Source organism: Macrobrachium rosenbergii, chromosome 4, assembly GCF_040412425.1.
Source record: "Macrobrachium rosenbergii isolate ZJJX-2024 chromosome 4, ASM4041242v1, whole genome shotgun sequence".
Lineage (NCBI taxonomy): Eukaryota > Metazoa > Arthropoda > Malacostraca > Decapoda > Palaemonidae > Macrobrachium > Macrobrachium rosenbergii.
This window is the reverse complement of record NC_089744.1, coordinates 32,141,567-32,163,141: the sequence shown is the minus strand read 5'-3', so window position 1 is coordinate 32,163,141 and position 21,575 is coordinate 32,141,567. Positions and strand designations below refer to the sequence as shown.

The 21,575-nt window shown below is 37.6% G+C and overlaps 1 protein-coding gene across 3 annotated transcripts in view; it reads left to right on the top strand.

Annotated features, from left to right (window-relative positions):
- Positions 1-21,575, top strand: part of SIDL (SIDL trafficking protein particle complex subunit 10) — a 196,909-nt gene that overhangs the window by 88,188 nt on the left and 87,146 nt on the right. For all 3 annotated transcript variants that reach the window (XM_067093177.1, XM_067093187.1, XM_067093195.1), the window contains exons 13-14: positions 1,860-1,995; positions 14,941-15,093. In XM_067093177.1, the coding sequence (XP_066949278.1) occupies positions 1,860-1,995; positions 14,941-15,093 (289 nt within the window). The remainder of the gene's footprint in view (positions 1-1,859; positions 1,996-14,940; positions 15,094-21,575) is intronic.

Genomic DNA, 21,575 nt, shown 5'->3' with positions numbered 1-21,575 from the left:
CAATAAGCAAAAATCAGTGATTTTCAGCACTTATTGGTGCCGATAACCGGCAAAAATTGATCAGCGATTTTCGGTTATTGTCACACTGTCAGAACGGAACCCCTGCCTGTAGTTGTTATAATAATACAGTACTGTATGTATTATGTAAAGAAAATGTATGCAGTTCTGAATGTGAATAGACTCTCTCTCTCTCTCTCTCTCTCTCTCTCTCTCTCTCTCTCTCTCTCTCTCTCTCTCTCTCTCTCTCTCTCTCTCTCTCTCTCTCTCTCCAGCAGCCCAAGACCATGTATATGCTGGTCTGGCCATGGGAAGGCGAGTTACTCAGCAGAGATTCCTGTCCCAGACTTTAGTATAGTGTGTAGATGAGAAACTATGTCTCCCTTTCAAGAAGGGGTGAATGATAGAATATTATCATCTTTGGGTCAAATTTTGCCAATACAGTACAGTGAACCCCCCGTATTCGCGGGGGATGCATCCCACACCCCCCCCGCGAATAGGTCAAATCCGCGAATGCTTAAAACCCCTCTAAAAACACTTAGAACTGCTCATTTTGATAGCTTAAACCAAGAAAAACCCTGTAAAAATGCTTATACCTGAATATTTTAATAGTTTTATCACAAAAAGTGTATTTATTCATGAAAATTATATGAAAATACAGTAATTAGTGAATATTTCTCAGTGAAAAATACCGCGAATGGGCAAATTTTCCGCGAATGATGGCTAGATATGTTCCACAGAGAAACCCGCGAATGCGTGAGTCCGTGAACCATGAGAACGCGAATACGGGGGGTTTACTGTATTGCTACTTCTAGGTGGTAATCCTCAGCACAAACTTTCCAAAATGAACATAAAAGCAAGAAAAATGCATACGTACTATATATTCTGTGCTCTGTTACAAGTAAATATGAAGTAACTCACACTCTGCCTTATTACATTCAGAGATATTCCTGTATGTAATTTGTTAATAAACTCATTCGTTTTGCTTATTGCATGCCAGTTTTATGGTTAGTTGTATTAGTATTATAATGTTCATGGCGAGTGGCTATCATGGATGTAAGAGAGGGGTATCAGTTGAGTGCAGGGTGAGGGAAAAGTGTAAAGTTTCTTTACTTTAAAACATTTTTTAGCTAATTTATGATATAACCATAAACTGCAGATGTTAAAGATCATTATGTATACAGTGATGTTATTGTTATTAACATGAACACAAATAAAATACATGCATTGGGAAATTGCCAAACTGAGTGCAATATGTGGCAAACATTATTTTTGGCTCTTAACTTGGTTTAATGTGGGCTACTTCATGTGGGTTGTATGCCTGTAACCCCAGCAATTGGGTTTGTCTTTGCTCTATTACCATACTGTAGCTAAATTTCTTTTATTGAATTCATCCATGGTTTGGGTAAAGATCAAAGTAGAATGGAAAAATAACAGTAATCTTTATCTGTTTTGCACTCAAAGGGCATGCAGCTTTTGAGCTGTTTAATAAAGCATAATTATTGAATTAGATTTCAGTTATTTTTCTGTAATTTGGCTCTAAAATTTCAAACCTATTCTTTACCTATTATGAATTATATAATGCTCATTGGTAACAATCATAGAAGGTAAACTTTAACAGACAGTGTTCCTCTTGTCTCCATTATAATTACTGTACGTCGTTATTCTTTTTGGAGAATATCTGCCATTTGAAGAGGGCTCCCATTGTTGTAATCACACATATTTAAATTATGATTTTTTCTGTCAGCATTGTCATGTTGTATATAAGAACCTACACTTGTCACTTCAATTTAGGTTCCAGAAATTTTGCATGAAAATTCTATTAGTGCAAGCTGAAATGTTTAGATCTTTTTTGTTTACAGATTCACCGCTAATGATACCTAGTGAAAGGATTTTTGAAGTTACTGGCATAAAGCTCATCTCTGAGGATAGAATAATATTGGATTCTGAGGTGCAAGTTGAACTTGGAGTGTTCAGCAAGCTTCCAGAAGATCTGATGTAAGTTACCCAGTATTTTGGTATAATGATATGCATGCAAGGAATAATAATAGTTTGATGAAAAGTAATTTGGGTGCTGTTTGTACATGAACGTGAAGGAGAAAATTTCATTACTCAAACTTCATAGCTATTAAGGGTTTTGAGGGTGTTTACAGAAAATTTATCACAGGAGAAATACTCTCAGTTGAATACCTCATTTGAACATTTTGTATGAACAAAAATAAGGTTGTTAGAATGACATGTTTTTTTGCAATTTTGTAGTAAGTATCTTGAACATCTTAACCCTTAAACGCCGAGCCTCTATTTACAAAAACGTCTCCCGTATGCCGGCGGCGTTCGGGAGTTAAGCGTCGAAGCGGAAAAAGTTTTTTCAAAAAATCACAGCACGCTTAGTTTTTAAGATTGAGTTCATTTTGGCTCCTTTTTTTGTCATTGCCTGAAGTTTAGTATGCAACCATCAGAAATGAAAAAAATATCATTATCATATATAAATATTGAAATATATGACAGCGCAAAAAAAATTTTCATATATAATTTTATACAAATCGCGCTGTGAGCAAAACGGTTAAAGCTAACGGGTTATTTTTTTTCTTTGTATTGTACACTAAATTGCGATGATTTTGGTATATAACAAATTGTAAAACGATCAAAGCAACACAGAGAAAATATTATCACAAAATGATGCATGAATTAAGTAACGTCGAACATAAAAAAAATTTTTTCAAAAATTCACCATAAATCGAAATATTGTGCTAGAGACTTCCCGTTTGTTGAAAAATGAAGCTAATTGATTGAATATTACTAGACTGTAAGTGTTTGAGCTCAATTGCAGTTTTCGACCATTTCGGTCGAGTTAAAGTTGACCAAAAGTCGAATTTTTTCTATTTATCGTGATTTATATAAAAATATTTCAAAACTGATAAAAGCTACAAATATGAGTTATTTTCTGTTGTATTGTACATGAAATTGCGCACATTTTCATATATAAAAGTTTATGTAACGACTAATGTAAAACAATGCAAACATTACGACAACGTGACAAAAGAATTTCTGAGATGTTCGGCTGAGTTACCGCGCGCAGACGTAAGGAAAAAGTTTTTTTTTTTCAGAAATTCACCATAAATCGAAATATTGTGCTAGAGACTTCCAGTTTGTTGCAAAATGAAGGTACATGATTGAATATTACTAGAATGTAAGAGTTTTAGCTTATAATTGCGTTTTTTGACCATTTCGGTGGAGTTAAAGTTGACCGAAGGTTGAAATTTTGGCAGTTATCGTGATTTATATGAAAATATTTCCAAATTGATAAAAGCTACAACCATGAGTTATTTTCTGTTGTATTCTACATGAAATTGCGCACATTTCCATGTATAAAACTTTATGTAACGACTAATATAAAACGTTGCAAACATTATGACAATGTGACGAAAGAATTTCTGGCGCGGACGTAAGGAAAAAGTTTTTTTTCAAAAATTCACCATAAATCGAAATATTGTGCTAGAGACTTCCAATTTGTTGCAAAATGAAGGTAATTGATTGAATATTACTAGAATGTAAGAGTTCTAGCTTACAATTGTGTTTTTTGACCATTTCAGTCTGGTCAAAGTTGACCAAAGGTTGAAATTTTGGCAGTTATTGTGGTTTATATGAAAATATTTCCAAACTGATAAAAGCTACAACCATGGGTTGTATGTGGCTGTATTTTACATGAAATTGTGCACATTTTCATATATAAAACTTTATGTAACGGCTAATATAAAACAGTGCAAAACTTACGACAAAATGACGAAAGAATTTCTGAAATTTTCGGCCGAGTTGCCATGCGGGCGTAAGGAAAAAGTTTTTTTCAAAAATTCACCATAAATAAAAATATTGTGCTAGAGACTTCCAATTTGTTGCAAAATGAAGGTAAATGATTGAATATTACTAGAATGTAAGAGTTTTAGCTTACAATTGCGTTTTTCGACCATTTCGGTCAAGTCAAAGTTGACCGAAGGTTGAAATTTTTTGTAGTCGACGTACGGTACGTCCACTTGGCACCCAACAGACAATTTTAGTCGACGTATGATACGCCTAGTCGGCGTTTAAGGGTTAACAGAATTACATTTTTCTGACAGAAAACTATGTGCAGTTTTCCCTAAAACATTTCTTGTATTTTCAAGTTGGTGCGTCCATTCGCATAAATTACAAAATTGCAACTTCTGCTGTTGCCATTAAGGACGAACTGAGTTGAATTTCTAGGTGTAATAATCTTTCCTCTTTTTGCAGTTTCATTTTCCTTACACAGATTGGTAATTAGTAGATATGATATAATTATTGTTATTAGATTAATGAAGCCTTGTGCCCACCTAGGTTTTGCTCATGAGTTAAAAAGAGAATGATCTTTGAAAGAAAATGTTTTCATCTTTGTATTCATCTGCTATTCTTTAGGGTTTTTATCATGGCTACTCCCTATAACCCAGTAAGAGTGTAGAAAATGTTGTGCTTCATAACCAAAACCATTCAGGTTGGATGTCTATTTCAACCAATAATGAATGACAAGTCTCAGAAATATTAGTAGAATATCCTTCTATTTTTAGATTGTTGTTCAGAGTAGTAGTAGTATTTTTTCATTACAATATCAACCTGAAAATTCACAGGTAAGTACAAGGGTGACTCAGGACCGTAATTAGTGATCAAGGTTAATGCAGTATGTTAGACAAGGAGGAAGTTTGAGGTAAAGAGAAAAAGCATTTTTGGGCCTGAGAAAGCATTTCACTGTCTTGATAGTAGTACAGTTGGAAGGCTATTGAGGATATGTATTAGAGGTAATTTGTTAATAGGTAAAAATTTTTATAATGAAAGTGAAGCATGTATAACAATAGGGAAATGGAATATTGACTGGGTTTGAAATGTATATAGGTGTGAGATGAAAAAGTTTTATGCCTCCCTAGCCATTTCATATGTTGATGGATGGAGTTATGATAGAAGTTAAAAAAGGCAGAAATAAATAGGACTCAGAGGGCTGGAAAATTAGATGCCAGTATGGGTTGTGGAGAATGGATGTTGTTAATTTGTTTTGGCAGATTGAAGGGAGAAAGGAGAGATAAGTTACAGGTAGGTGAAACAAGAAATTCTTCACAGTCTCAGTAAAATTTTAGAAACAGGAATGTGCAGTCAACCCCTGGTTATTCACGGTTCAGGATTCGTGGCTTCGCCTATTCGCGGATTTTTCTGTATAATGTATTTTTCAATAAATCGCGAAAAATTCAGTAATTCTGGGATTTTTTTGTAGAGCAATATTCACTGATTACTGTCCTGTATTTTCAGGTTACAGTGGCTCCTTGGTATACAAATTTAATTAGTTCCAATCCAATTTTTATATCGAAATGTTCGCATATCGATCCGAATATTCCCAGAAGGAATAATGGCAATTCAGTTTATTCGTCCCAGACTCATGAATTTCCCCCATATCCACCCTATGTACCCACTTTAATACAATTATTTTAAGTGCAAGCACAATATATAGTTTAATGATAACCATATTCAACAAAATAAATAAAAGAGTAAAGCATTTCACAATAAAATTCAACATAAAAGATGAACAAAATCATATGTCATAGCTGAGATGCACAGCTGACTTGAGGTGAGAAGGAGAAGAGACAGTTAAAACATTATTGTATGTATGTAAAAGCAGTAACAATTCACGTCAATCAAAAAAATAAAAGAAGGGAATTTCACAGTAAATGTAACCTAATGATACAATATAAAAACAAATGCAATGCAATAACAGTAAAAAATTGAAAGAGAGTCTTCTTTTCAGCGAGCGTTCGGGACTGTGCTGAGTGAGGCAGTAGAGAGGAGAGGGAAGGGATGGTGGGTTGGAGATGGGGGTCTGTTTCCCACTGACTTCCCAGCTGGGGCCGGGCTCAGATGAATTTTCTCTTTCACCACATTTCGCCCATTTCTTTCACTTACACTTGATTGCCCAAATTACTTCTTTTTGTTACGGCAAAGTACCTATCAAGTGACACTTGCTTTTTACAATTTTTTAGCACTGTAAAAGTAACTCATCCCCACATCATGAAACACACTGGCACCGCATTCAGCTTCTTTGCACCTTGGATTGCTTGTTTAAGCAACTTCCTTGTGAAAAGTTAGTGATCTCTCCTTCCTTTTCTTACATGTAATCTTTACTTATTACTTATTTGTTTGCAAAATCCTCATGTGTATTGGATTATAATTTTAAGTTATACTGTTTGCCAACAGTAATACATGTTGTCATAATTAATCTCCTCCTTGCACTTTCATACGCTGGGATTGTTGTCACTTTCTGCTGATTACTCTCTCTCTCTCTCTCTCTCTCTCTCTCTCTCTCTCTCTCTCTCTCTCTCTCTCTCTCTCTCTCTCTCTCTCTCTCTCTAAAACTTACAAGTACACACACACATACACACTCTATCGATTCTTTTGGTTATCCTTGCAAAATGTGAATAAAAATGATTTTGTTATTAACCTTTGCTTACTGCAACTATTTGAGTTTCCTAGAGAAGATTCTTCTCTCCTTCCTCATTCCCGGCTGGCCCCGCACGATTTTCCACCAGACAGTTTGTAAATTGAATTTTTAGCTCGTACAAAGAAACAAAATTTTTTGAAAATTTTACTTTATGTAACGAAAATACGAATAATGAATCATTCATATGCTGAGGGACCACTATTTTCGTGACTAAATACATTTTTTATGATAAAATTATTTACTAATTTCCGAATAATAATACTGTATTAAGATTAATAAGATTAAATAATAATGATTAGATAATAATAATAATAATAATAATAATAATAATAATAATAATAATAATAATAATAATTATACAGATAATACAGTAATAAGTATTGTAAAGGGAGTCCCCAGTTATCAGTGATGCGGTTTCTCTGGGCTTGTCTAGCGACAAAAATCGGTGATTTTTGGTGCCGACATGCCCCATTTTCTGCTTATCAGCACCAGTAATCATGTATTGGTGCTGATACATACCTAACAGAGGCGCTGATAACTGAAAATCAACAATTTGCGGTTATCAGTGATTTTCGCTTATTGTCACACCATTGGAACGGAACCCCAACCGGTGACCAGGGACTGCCTGTATTGATTTTCAGATACTGTATTAATAAGATTAATGAGATTAAATAATAATACTGTACCTGTAATAATAGTAATATAATTAAATGATAATAAGATTAAATAATAACTCGGAGAGAGAGAGAGAGAAACTTATGTGGAAAGAAACAAGTTTTTAGCTTTGGCTGGTAAAAAACTGGTTCTCTCCCCTCCATAGGTCCAGGAGAGAACCCTTTATAATACCCAAGGGACCTCCTTATAGTGAAACCTGTTGGTAGCTAAGCTCACAAAACTGGTTTTCTCACCCGTTATAGATACGATGCTCAGAAATGATACATGGTGAAGTGATATTAAAGTGATTGAAATATTAAAATTATATTAAAGTTATATTGAAATTATATTAAAATAACATTAAAGTGTTTTAGGATGATAATTTAAGGTATATTTGGTGTTTGAACTATTAAAATAGGCAGTTATAAGCATTTTTAAAGGGACGCCTTTGGTGTTTGAAGATTAAAATGGACAATTACAAGCATTTTTAGAGGGGGGTTGTCAAGTATTCATGGATTTTAGCTATTCACGGGGGGTTGTGGTCCCTATCCTCTGCGAATACCGGGGATCAACTGTACTGTATAGGGATATCAAAGTTGGAGTTTGTGACGGGATTGTAAATACAACTTTTATGAAAACGAAGTGGGGATGTTCAATAATAAGGAGCTGTTTAGGTGAACTTTATCTGTATAGTACTGGTATATGGAGGGAGGTGCATAGAAAGGTTAAAGTGATGAGTAATTATAGAATTACCAGGAAGATACTGTTAAAAGGTTGGCACAGATGGAGAGATGAATCATAATGTTTTGTGGGTGTTATGGGTGTCTGGAGAGATATTTTGGAATGAAGGAGAGGGAGACCAAGAAAGTGTTGGCCAGATGAGATGGAGGAAGAATGGGAACTAAAGGTCCATAGTATCTAAGATGAGAGACAGTTCTTGCCAGATGAGATAAAGGTGGATGGCACAGTGTGTGTAGGGGTTATTGACATGCTTCTTTATTAGTCGTCTGTGTAGGTGTGCTCATTTCCAATTAATTGTTTAGTTACTGTAAAACTTTTCTGACTAGGAAAAAGATTGAATAGTGTTGTAGATTGGATCACATGGTTTTATTAAGAGAGAGGTTACATACTGAGTGCATAATAATAATAATAATACAGCGCTCCCCCATTTTTACACGGAAATAGGCTCCAGAACCTACCGCAGAAATGCAAATTCTGCAGAAATGCAAAAATCCCCTCCAAAAATGCTTATAGCTGGTTTATAAGTGCCAAATACCTTGTACCCCTTGAACAAAAATGCTTATAACTGCCTATTTTAATATTTCACTGCTTAATTTGATAGTTCAAACAAAAATATACCTTAAATTATCGTACTAAAACTATTTAATATTATTTCAAACAAAAATACATCCCAAATCATCAGCCCAAAGCACCCAAAGTAATCTTACATTACAGTACTCTCCTACTACTGTTACTCTCAAGTAGGCAATATACACCCCTAAAATGCTTATAACTGCCTATTTTAACAGTTCATCAACAAACTTGACAGTTCAAAAAAAAATATGCCTAGGATTATCATCCCAGAATACCCTAATATAATTTAAAAGTCATGTTGCAGAATTAAGTACAAACCTAACTGTTACTCGTAAGTATCCCATATCATTCAGACACGCTCATTTTCTTTGGCCTACTTAACTTTGCGTGTCATTCTGCTCATACTGTATGTAATGCAGTAAGCGTATATTTTACGTATATTTTCCTGTGTTGTGAGATGATTTTGAAATTATATTTACTGTACAGGTACGTATTTTAGGATAGTACTATTGTATAGAGCATATCTACAATACGTGGGTAATTTAGATCAACGGTACACGTACGTACCTCAAACAGAATGCTAGGTTTGTTAATAACATCATGTTAATATTTTCGTGATTACTTACAAATACATTTATGATAAAAAGATTATTTACTACAGTAAGTTGTTACTAATCTTTGAAGTGATATTATTAATGTAATTTCGAAGTCATCTTAAACATTTTACCCTTAAAGATATATACATACATACAAGAGAGAGAGAGAGAGAGATTTTTAGTATCATAGCTACTTTATTTAACCACCAAATGAGCAGCATAATAATAATATAATAATAATATACTGTAATTAAAAAATTTATGCATTTCTATAGTAAATTATGTGAAATTTAAAAAAAAAAATACATATTCCCAATCCTCTCCAAAGCTCTGAAGTGAGGGGAGGGAAGTTGGACCTGTCATATATGTCAAATATCTGACCGTGAAGGGGCGGTCAGATATTTGACTTACATGACAGGCCCAACCTACCCTCTCACTTCAGAGTTTTGGAAAAGATTGGGAATATGTATTTGCTTGTTAAAAATTTCATATATAATTGCTACAGAAATGCATAAATCTTTTAGTTACAGTATATTATTATTATTATTATTATTATTATTATTATTATTATTATTATTATTATTATTATTATTATTATTATTATTATTTTATTTTATTTTTTTTTTTGTCTATCAGTCATCCTATTCGATTGAGTGGTTTTAATAGTGTGGGGTTCCAGGTTGCATCCTGCTGTTTCTAGTGGCACACTTTTCTGCATGAGTCCTAGAGCTACTTTGGCATCTAGTTTTTCCCGATTCTTTTTCAGAGATCTTGGGATCCTGCCTAGTGTTCCTATGATTATGGGTACAATTTCCACTGGCATATTCCATATCCTTCTTATTTTGATTTTCAGGTCTTGATACTTACCAATTTCTTCTCTTTCTTACTCATCTACTCTGGTGTCCCTTGGTATTGCGACATCAATGAGTGATACTTCTTCTTGATTTTGTCAATCAACGTCACGTCTGGTCTATTGGCACATATCACCCTATCTGTTCTGATACCATAGTCCCAGAGGATCTTTTCCTGATCGTTTTCTATCACTCCATCAGGTTGGTGTTCATACTGCTTATTACTGCAAACTACCTGGGGTTTCTTGCACAGGCTCCAGTGGAGGGCTTTTGTTACTGGATCACGCCTTCTTTTTTTTTTTTGCTTGCTATGTGGTTTATGGTCTCGTCTTTCATATTGCACTTCCTGCATATAGGTGAGATGTTATTTCCATCTATTGCTCTTTAGACATATCTGGTTCGTAGGGCCTGATCTTGTGCCACTGTTAGCATTCCTTCTGTTTCCTTCTTGAGTTCTCCCCTCTGTAGCCATTGCCATGTTTCATCGCTGGCCAGTTCTTTTGTCTGTCTCATGTACTGTCTGTGCATTGGTTTGTTGTACCATTCCTCTGTTCTGTTTTTCATTCTCATGTTCCTGTATATTTCTGGGTCTTCGTCTACTTTTATCAGTCCTTCTTCCCATGCACTCCGTAGCCACTCGTCTTCACTGGTTTTCAGATATTGCCCCAGTGCTCTGCTCTCAATGTTGACCCAGTCCGCAATGCTTAGTAGCCCTCTCCCCCCTTCCTTTTGTGTTATGTATGGTCTGCATTTGCTCTTGGGTGTCTTGCTCTGTGTATTGTCATCTGTTTCCTAGTTTTGTGGTCAATGCTGCGGAGTTCAGCCTTCGTCCACTCCACTACTCCTGCACTGTGTCTGATTACTGGTACTGCCATGTATTTATGGCTTTCGTCATGTTTCCGGCTTTGAGTTTGACTTGAGTATCACCTTAAGTCTCTGCATATATTCTTTCCTGATCGTGCCCTTCATCTCTTGATGTTTTATATCCTCTCCTTCTATTATTCCCAGATATTTGTATCCTGCCTCATCTATATGTTTGAAGCTATTCCCGTCTGGTAGCTTTATCTCTTCAGTCCTTGTTACTTTGCTTTTTTGTATGTTGACCAAGGTGCATTTTTCTATTCCAAGCTCCATCCTGATGTCCCTAGATACAATCCTTACGGTCTGAATTAGGGTATCTACTTTCTTGATGATCTTACCATACAGCTTGATGTCATCCATGAACATCAAATGGTTAATTCTGTTGCCTCCTTTCTTGAGCAGGTACCTAGCATTCACCTTCTGCAGTAATTTTGTCATGGGAATCATGGCTACTACAAAGAGTAGTGAGGACAGTGAGTCACCTTGAAAGATCCCTCTCCTGATGTTAACCTCTGCTAGTCTTATCCCAGAGCTTGTAATAACTGTATTCCAGTTGCGCATTGTATATGTAAAGAAGCTGATGGTGTTTTCCTCTCCCCCATATATTTTCAGGTGTTCTATTAGCCACGTGTGCAGTATCATGTCAAAGGCTTTCTTGTAGTCAATGCATGCCATGCTTAGGTTGGTTCTCCTCCTCTTACTATTCTTCTTACCATTTTGTCTATTAGGAGCTGGTCTTTTGTGCCCCTATACTTCCTTCTGCAGCCTTTCTGTTAGTGGGGGATGGTGTTTGTATCCTCTAGGTAGTTGTATAGCCCTTGACTGATGATACATGTTAGTAACTTCCACATCATTGGTAGGCAGGTGATTGGCCTGTAGTTACTTGCTATATTTCCCTTGTTCTTGTCTTTCTGTACTAATTATGTTCTCCCTGTGGTCATCCATTTGGGTGCTTGGTGGTTTGTGGTACAATGCTGGAGTTCTGCTATTTGTGGGTGTAGGGCCTTGAAGTTTTTGAGCCTGTATCCAATGTGCTTCATCAGGACCTGGAGCTTTCCAGTTGGGCATTTTCTTTAGTTGGTGTCTGTGGTGATCTTGGTGAATCTTTGTTTTATTCTCCCCATTTCTTTTGCCTTGATTCCCTGGAGCCTTGTTGCATGTTTGTTTTGTGATACCGGATTGCTCCATATGTTTTCCCAGAGTCTCTTACCTGGTTCTCCTTCAGGAATTTCCTGGTGGTTGTCTTCCCTTCTTAGTTGGCTGTATAGTCATTTCTGGTTGGTTTCAAAGAGTTTGTTCTGTTCATGTACCTTTGGATCTTGTGTGCTTTGGCTTTAAGCCTCTGTTTTATATCTTTTATTGTGTTGTTTAGTCCCTCCTCCTGTACTTTGTATTTCTCATTCAGTTCTTCTCATGTTTTCTTGCTTCTTCGCCTCTTCTCTGCCATCTCTTTCGGTTTACTCAAGTCAGATCTCATCGCCATGATTTGTTTTTCTAGGCGCCTTTTCCAAGGTGGTTGCTGTTTTGGTTTCTGTTGGGTTGGTTGTGATGGTGGTGTTGATGTTTGTATCCCCATGAGTTCTACTACTAGTCTTGCTCCTGCGTATGCCAGGTTATTTGTTTCTGTGATACTGGTGGTGTGGATTAGTCTCATTATTTCATTAACTTCACTTGTTTTTTCCCTTAGTTTATTTGTATTGTAGGCTTTCATGGAAGGGAGGTTTGTTCTTTCTGTATCTGGCTTCATCCATTGTCTGATCTTTTCCACCCATTCCGACCTCTCTGTTACATCTTTGGTGTTTCCTCGTGTGTTGTCGTTTGATAGCTCTTCATTCCTGTCGTTTTCTGTGTCATTGTCTCTTAGTTCCTCTTCTTGTCCTTTGTTGTTGGGTATTATTATTTTATTATTATTATTATTATTATTATTATTATTATTATTATTATTATTAGTATTGTTACAGTGTCCCCCTGTTTTTATGCGTTTCACATTTCCTCGTTTCATTTTGTTGCAGATTTTTGTGGAACACATCATTCACTTGTCTGCGGGAAATTTCACTAATTTGCAGATTTTTCTTTGGGCCGTATCTCTAAAATTATCACAGTTCGCTTGTTTTCATAGAGCAACACTGTATTCACTAATTACCATATTTTTTCAATAAAATATACAGGCAGTCCCCAGTTATTGGCGGGGTTCCGTTCTGAGCGTGTGATGATAAGCGAAAACCACTGCTAATTGAAAATCGGCGATTTTCGGGGCTTATCGGCGCCGAAAAGCACTGATTTTCATTTATTGGCACCTCTGTTAGGTATGTATCGGCGCCAATACCCAATTATTGGTGCCAACAAGTGGAAATTTGCAATTTTCAGCGCCGAAAATTGCAGATTTTCGCTGCTAGACAAGCCCTATAAAACCAGATCTGGAGAGAGAGAGAGAGAGAGAGAGAGAGAGAGAGAGATAAAAATTTATGGGAGATGGTGAGGACTAACCACATTGTATGATAAATAAATGATTCACCTACTAGGTAAATAGTAATAATAATACAGTAAACCCTCAGATTCGTGTTCTCACGATTCGCGGACTCATGTATTCACGGATTTCTCTTTGGAAAGCATCTACCAATTATTTGTGGAAAACAGGCGACCAAGAAACTGTTGTTTTGCTTATAACCAAATCGGATAACAAAAGCCTTTTACCTGGTATTTCAACCATCGTACAGTAAGAAACAATTACCGTACGTTATGGCACAATTGACGTTAAGTAGAATAGGACTGATATATTTTTAAATTATACCCTTATTCGGTATGGATAAAAGATCGGCAAGGAAATATACTGCTAAATTTAAGCTGCAAGTTGTAGCTGAAGCTGAGAAAACAATGTTCAGGCTGTTGATGACTATACTGTAAATTATCGTGCATTGGCAACATGGATTAAACTCGATCGTAATTAAAATGGGAGAGAAAGTATTTTAATCAAAACTACTGTGCATGAAAGAACACATTGCTGTTATTTTTACACCAATAAACGATAAATACGTAAAGCTTGTATTATGATGAAATCAAGTGAAAATATCAAACGGAATCTTGAATATTTTTTACGCAAAACAAACGCCCCCAAACAGCCGTCGTCATCTACTAACGAAAATAATAGATGAATTCATTTCGCAACAAGACGTATTTCAGCTATATTTCAACTTAAAAACACTTCGTATAATGAAAAATAACCTTGCCCCATATAAATAAAGTATCTAGAGATACAGTTACGCTAACTAGAAGCAAGAAAAGTGCTCAGAACTGAGTTGAATGCAGCGAAATAAACGCCACGTAAACATTTCCAAACCAAAGCATTGATCGCTATGATCGCAATTTATAATACAAAAGCAATATAAGAATAAATATAATATTATTGGATGAAGTGAATTAAGGCGTAACATTTTAAAAGATTCATGGAAAAGATGCATAGTCGTTACGTTGATGTTTGTATAATACGATATGTGAATATAGAGGAGAGTATAACGTAGGCTACGCTACCGTGTATGTAAACAATACCATAGTGTAGGCTAAGCTAATTCTTGTTTGTTATTCAATTTCTCTTTGTATTGAATTATCATAAGTCACTTTGCATGAACCTCCAGAATTAGCTGATATTAATAATTACTATACCATGTATGTAAAGAGTATATTTTATAGTGTAGGCTAGGCTACCATATATGTATACAGTACATGCACTGAATACCCTAATGTATGCTAGGCTATGTTTGAGATACGTTTTGGTATTTCTTAAGTTTTTTCCAACAAACGATGGTTTTTTTTTTAACTTAACCCCATCGTAAGTAGGATAATACCTGTATAAACATTTTTAGTTTGTTTTGTGTGTATTTAAACTATCAAAACAGGCAGTTCTAAGTGTTTTTAGAAGGATTCTAAGTATTCACGGGTTTTAGCTATTCGCGGGGGCAGGGTGGTACACATCCCTTGCGAGTATGAGGGGTTAACTGTAATAATAATAATGATGATAATAGTAATAATAATAGTTAGTTAGAAATTAATTGTATATGGTGATGTAGAGAGACCGTATTCAGTAGTATTTCCTTTGCCTTTTACATACTCTGCTTTTACTAGATAAATTTTTTAGGTGTCCAGATTAGTTTTGAAGGTAATTTAGATTCATTTTCAACAGGTTTAAGAATATTAGTGTTATGTTGCAACATTTTCAAGAGGACATTGAATCTTCAAGTAAACGTTCTTCAGAAGTGGAGCGGAAAACTAGTTCATCTAGCAGTACGTCTCAACCATCAACCAGGAAAACACTCCCATCTAATGTGGTTCAAAGGTATTGTTTTTGTACATTTATTTTAGCTTATACAGAAAGGATATAAAATGTCTTAGCTTTGAAATCATTATGATCATTTCCCTTTTAGGCTTAGATGTGAAATGAGTTCCTTCCCCTATCTTCTGGTTCACTTTCCCTCTGAATTTCCATCTGATGAAGGTCTTCATCTAAGCCCCTTTTCCTTGATTTCATGGGCCTTGCTACAGGTCTCTGTCTCCTTGTGACTCTCATATCTATTACTTTTCTGATTAATTTTTCCTCATCTTTTCTCACCCCGTGATCAAACCTTTTCTGTTTATTTTCTAGCTGCTGGAGATGACATCTCTCTATACTTCCACATTTTAAATGTGATATTCCCACCATCCCACCTTTTCAAAATCTCCAGTTTTATGGATGGTGCCCCTGTTTGCTGTATTGAGTGGTATAGGCCTTATGCATGCATTATTAGTTTTTTCTGTTTACTTACAGGATGCTTTTGTTTACCAGTGGCTTTCAAATCTCTTTCCTTCTTATGTAGGTCATTGTTATTCTTCTTTTACTACCCCCCTCAATACTTGCTTCACAATCCAATTTGTCTCCAAGGTAGCAGAAATGCTCTTCCTCTTAAGAGATTTGCCCTCCTACTACATGGTGCACCATTTCCAACCCTTTTCTATCTAAGCTGTATCCCAGACCATCCAAGATTGGAAGATGCATTAGCAATTCTATGGTAGACATCAGAGGTGCCTCACACTGAGGGACCTGGGGCATCCCAATCGAACTGTAAGGTCTGTAAGGTAAGGCTCTTCTTATACATTTCAGAGGAATGAAAATCACGTTCTCCATGTATAATTTGTAATCATGGTACCATTGCACTATAAAATATTGCATCAGTTCCCTTAATGTTTCCGACATAAGGCATACAGTATAGCTATATTCAGCAAGCAGTATCTGTCAGCTATTCACCTGGTGGTGCCGGTGCACAGGCAGTACCATTCAATGCACAGATGTTGTGCTGTGGTAACAGTTTCTCAGTAACTAGCAAATTGTTATTAATCTGTTATCCAGGCTATATAATATTCTCATATGTGAAGGAAATTTAAATTATTATTGTTCTTTCATTGGTTATGTTTGATTTTTTGAAATTAAGAACAGAAGTTTTTATATACGTAACTTACCAAGTTACTTATATAACTTCTATTGTTTTGGTGTAGGTAACTCGCCCCGCCCACTTTCGGGGAAGAATAGGTACAACACAGCTGAAGAGCTCAGTTCATTTCTGCTGGTCAGTGACTGATCATTGGTTGTTTGAGCAGCTTTTAAAGGTTTTGATTTTTTCACCAGATACTTGTGGCTATTGCCATCTTTGGTGAAGTATTCATGCCTTTGGTAGCCTTCATACTAATTACAATTAGCTTAGCTAGATTTGACAGACTTTTTTCCTGATTGAGACATTTTTCCTGATTGTGACTTTTTGATGTCTGACTCTGGTTTGACTAGTATCCTGTTTTGCAGCAAAGGCTGCAATACCAGACTGAATTCAGCCAAATACGACTCTCATACTATTTGCTGTCATTGCTGAGGGCAAATTTGTTCTTCTGATCTAACTTATGAAGAGTGTAGGGATTGGAATCAAGGGAAATGGAAGACTTTGAATACGTATCTTGACAAACTTCAAAGAAATAGGCAGAGAAAGGCAGCTGCTAGAGCCAAAGCTAGGGGTTCTGCTAGCAAGGTTTCTTTTCCTGATGTACTTGTTCTTTCTATGCTTGTAACTGTTTTTCCCCCCTATTACCAGCCCTCCAACTTTTCCAGCAACTCTGTTATGCAGCTCCCAAACTTCCGAACCTAATGCAGTTGCCAGCCTCAGAGCCAGAATAAGCCAGAAATTTGGTCTTTTAATCAATATTGTAGCCCAAATTGGGGTTTCAGTCAAGGGTCTCAAGATGAGTGCAAGTGATCGCAGTGCAAGTGTAGTGTCAATGGGAGGAGGCAAACCGAGGTTCAAGGGAGGTTGGTGGCATTTGCCCACAGGTAGTTGCCCCCCTCAGCCAAGCCTGTTGTACGTAGATCCCAGGAGGTGGTGGACAGCCGCTGGAAAGGCATCAGCTGGAAGTGCATGCGTTGTCGTCCAGTGATTCAGACTCCAGTGCTGGCAAGGGGCGTAGTTGGTGCTTTTCTAGTGCTTCTAGGCCATTGAAAAGGCGTGAGCCCACTGTTGAGTGTGCTTTCCCGCTGCCTTGTACAGTAACTGGCCCAGAGAACCGGAGCATAGTCCCAAGCCTACCTGTAGCTTCTGGGACAGTCCCAGTCATTTGTCTCCTGAGCTTTCAGTGGTAGAGTGCCAGTATTTGTCTCCAAAGTAGTTCTTCTTCCTTTAAGAAGTGTTCCAAGTGCCTGGTGGGATTTGAGCGCCCAGTGGGATTTAAGCGCCCAGTGGGATCCGAGCGCCCAGTGTCTAAGCATCAGTGTTCGAGCGCCCTGTGTCCAAGTGTTCTCCTGTGCCTTCAGCTCTCTTGAAATACTTCCTTTTTTGTTATCCAACCTTCTTCACTCCAGCAACCCCGACATCTACTGGTTCAGCTTTTATGATGAGACAGCCTGCAGTGTCTTCCAGGCTACCCAAAATGGTCCTTTCCTCCTCATCAAAGAAAGCCTTATCAGGGATTGATGGTTGGTTAACAGAGAAGAGGGATCTTGACAAGGCTGTTTTTTGCGCCCCTCCTTGTCGCCTGTCGAAAAGGAGGTATCTTTCGTATGCCACTGGGGAAGCTCCTTCCTTGGGAGTTTCTGCCTCCTCCCAAGGGGACTTCTCCAGCCTGATTGATTCTGTACGTAGGTCAGCATTTTCCTCTGCCAAGATCTTGTTTACATCATCAGGACTGGACCATGTAGTTCATGATATATTTAAGGTCTTCAAAATCTTCAGTTTCTTAGACTGGACTGTAGGGGCTTTAGCTAAGAAGTTTGAAGACTGTGCCACTCAAGAGAATTTTTCTTCAGACTGGCAAGGAGTCCTCTCATGTGCAGATAAGGCGATTAATGATGGCACCCAAGAACTGGCTGCATTATTTTCTGTGTGAGTTCTCAGGAAAAGGGAGCAGTGGTGTTCATTTACCACCAAAGGGGTCACTCCCTCCCAAAGGTCGGCTCCTTTTTGCACCCTTGGATCATTTTAGTTTGTTTCCTCGTGCTACAGTGGAACACGTAGCAGCAGAATTACAGAAGAAATCAACTCAAGATCTGCTGGCTCAGTCCACCAAGCACAAGATCTGCTGGCTCAGTCTACCAAGCACCCCAAGGAGTCGGTACATGGTCCTATGGTCTGCTTTAATGCCAGTACAGTCTCCCCGCTTCAACAGCAGCCCTTTCGAGGCAGCAGAGCAAAGTTTCAGCCCCGCCCATGCATGAACCTTCAGTCAGTTCGGCCAGTCAAGAAATCATCTTCTGAACCCTCCTCTTGCAAGTGTGCTGAACCCTCCTCTTGCAAGAGAGGATCTTGTCCTCCATGTTCTTGTGGGAGCCAGGCTTCTCCATTTTTGGGGCAAATGGGAAGCCAGGACTGTAGAGCCATGGGTCTTGGAAGTCCTCAGAGAGGGCTATTCCATCCTGTGTAGGAATAAACCTCTTTTAGTTTCATCTCCCATCAGGTTGACAGCTTTTTCGGTAGGCTCGGAGAGGTTTTTGGCCCTGTCAAAAGAGGTCTCTTCCCTGCTCAGGAAGAGAGCTGTAGAGGTGGTTGAAGACATAAGCACAGAAGGTTTCTACAACCATCTGTTTGTCGTCCCCAAGTCGTCGGGGGGTTGGAGGCCTGTCCTGGATGTCAGTGCTCTGAATTTCTTTGTTCAGACAACAAAATTCAGTCCTGTCATCCATTCGCCAGGCAGATTGGATGGTGACCATCGATATGCAGGACGCATACTTCCATGTCCCAGTACATCCGGACTCCGGGAAGTACCTGAGGTTCATGTTCCAGGGCAGTGTCTTGCAATTTTGGGCTCTGTGCTTTGGCCTCTCTACAGCTCCTCAAGTATTCACCCATGTTCTCGCCCCTCTGGCGAAGTGGCTTTATCTCATGGGGATAAACGTCTGCCTTTATTTGGACGATTGGCTCCTACGCTCCCCCTCAAGAGCAAGCTGCCTGGAGGACCTTCAGAAGACACCTCTCCTTGCCCAAGAGTTGGGCCTTTTAATCAACCTGCAGAAGTCACAGTTAGTCCCAACTCAATTGATTCTCTATTTAGGGATGAGGATCGACTCTCTGAGTTTTTGGGCTTTTCTGTCCTCCAGACAGTACGAAACTTCCTTTTTCTCCTGTCCTGCTCTGCCAACAAATGGATGAATCTACTGGGCATACTCTCATCCATCGAGAGGTTCGTACCTTTAGGATGACTCTTCCAGACTCGTTCATTTTCCCCATCACACCCGAGATCAAGGAGGACCTTTGTTGGTGACTCGCAGAAGGAAGGGTTTTTATAGGGAAGTCACTGCATCCTCCGAGCCCCAACCTAACCTTATACTCAGATGCTTCAGATCTGGCTTGGGGGATTCTTCTAGAGAATATGGAAGTTTCCAGGGAGTGGTCTCAGGACGAGAGAGAGCTCTACATCAGTGTGAAGGAGCTGAAGGCAGTTCATTTGGCCCTCCAGTCTTCTGCAGCAGCGACATTTGACAAAACAGTCTTGGTCCATTCGGACAATACGACCACAATGGCTTACATAAAAAACCAGGGAGGTACTCGCTCCTCCTACCTTTACGAAGAGCCAAGGATCTCCTTCTCTGGGCGCAGGGCAGTCGCACCAGGATTGTCACATACTTCATCCAGGGCAAATTAAACGTCCTAGTGGATGAGTTAAGTTGCTGCAGCCAGGTTCTACATACGGAATGGACACTGAATCCGCAGGTGTGCACCGACCTGTGGAAATGGTGGGGAAAGCCATCGATAGACCTGCTTGCAACGTCAAGGAATCATCGCCTTCCCTTGTATTGTTCTCATGCTGCTGAATCATTTAACAGAGTTTTAGGTAAAATTAGTCAAAACTCAAAGTATGCTTATTATTAGATCAAGAAAACAGGATCTACCCCCACCTCACATCTTTTTATTAACAGTGCTTCTTTTACTAATTGCAACTCATTTAGAATTTGTGTTTTTCTTGACTGAAATTCATTTTTGTGAAAAATATAATTTAACTCTCATCAGTTGCTTAAAAAATATTTTTTTAAGATACTTGTCTATCCTAGGGAAATGTTTTCATTCTTTTATTCTTCAATTTTCCAAACATTGCTCCATTTTTTGCATCTTAACTTACTGGGCAAAAACTTGAGCTATGTTTCATTTCTTATCACAGACCTAACTTTATTTGGCACTGTTGTTTAATTGGTCATTTTGGATGTTTTATAACATTTTTGTTTTTCTCCTCCTATAAAATCTTCCCAGACTAGACTGTGCGCCATTAAGTAGAATCATAGATATTCGGCTAATTCCAACAGCCTTGCATTTTCTTCTATATGATTCAGTACCACACAGTTATCTGTAAGTTTAGTTCCAGTTATGACCAAATTATGGTATGGCCCTCCTAATCACATATAGTAGCTGAATCGTTGGAACTGCAGAATTTAAAACTTATTGGAATTTTTTTTTTTTGAGCAAGCTTACATGGGTTTCATTTAATTGATTATTTGTTTTTTATTTGGTTTTTAGTATTGACCTTACTTTGATATGTAGTTTATTCTTACGTATTATATTCATTACTTCTCACTTTCCTTTATCTGCTGGGTTGCTTTCCCTGTTGGGGGCTTTGGCTTGTAGCATTTTGCCTTTCCTGAGTCTATAAAAAAAAATACGCAGTGCTGTATACAGGCCAATTCAATATAATAGTACAGTGCCAATGCTGCAAGACAAGATTTATAAAAAAATAAGACCTTTTAAATCTTACAGAATAAAGAACAATTTTTATGAAAATCTTATATTCAGAATCAATACAGGAATCTAATTCAATTATGTTATCAGATTTATACCTTAAACATTTTTGAAAGACAGAAAGGTCTTTCTATTTTCAAGTTAACAATGAAAAAGCCAGGTTAATATACAGTAGTTTGCATCCATTGGCAGTCAGATGTGAGGTGCAAACTACTAACTTTAGACTTCACAGATTGAAAAAGGACTTTGAAAGCTATGTATTACACTCTCCATGGAGAATTGTTATCCAACTATATTCAGACTTTTAGGTTGTAAGATTCATGAGATAAGAATGTGGCTAGCAAAGGTTGCTGAGACTTTTAGGTTGTAAGATTCATGAGATAAAAAATGTGGCTAATAAAGGTTGTTTCTCAAAAATGTTAAGCACAAGGAGTCTATACAGTAACTGAAGTTATATGCAGGCAATGAGCTAATCAAAATCCTAACTTAGACCAATATTTTTATTACAGAATTAGTTAGTAGGCTCGGCCAGTGATTGCCATGTTAAGTGACTAGGCAAGTTAGTCATAACATATGGCTAAAA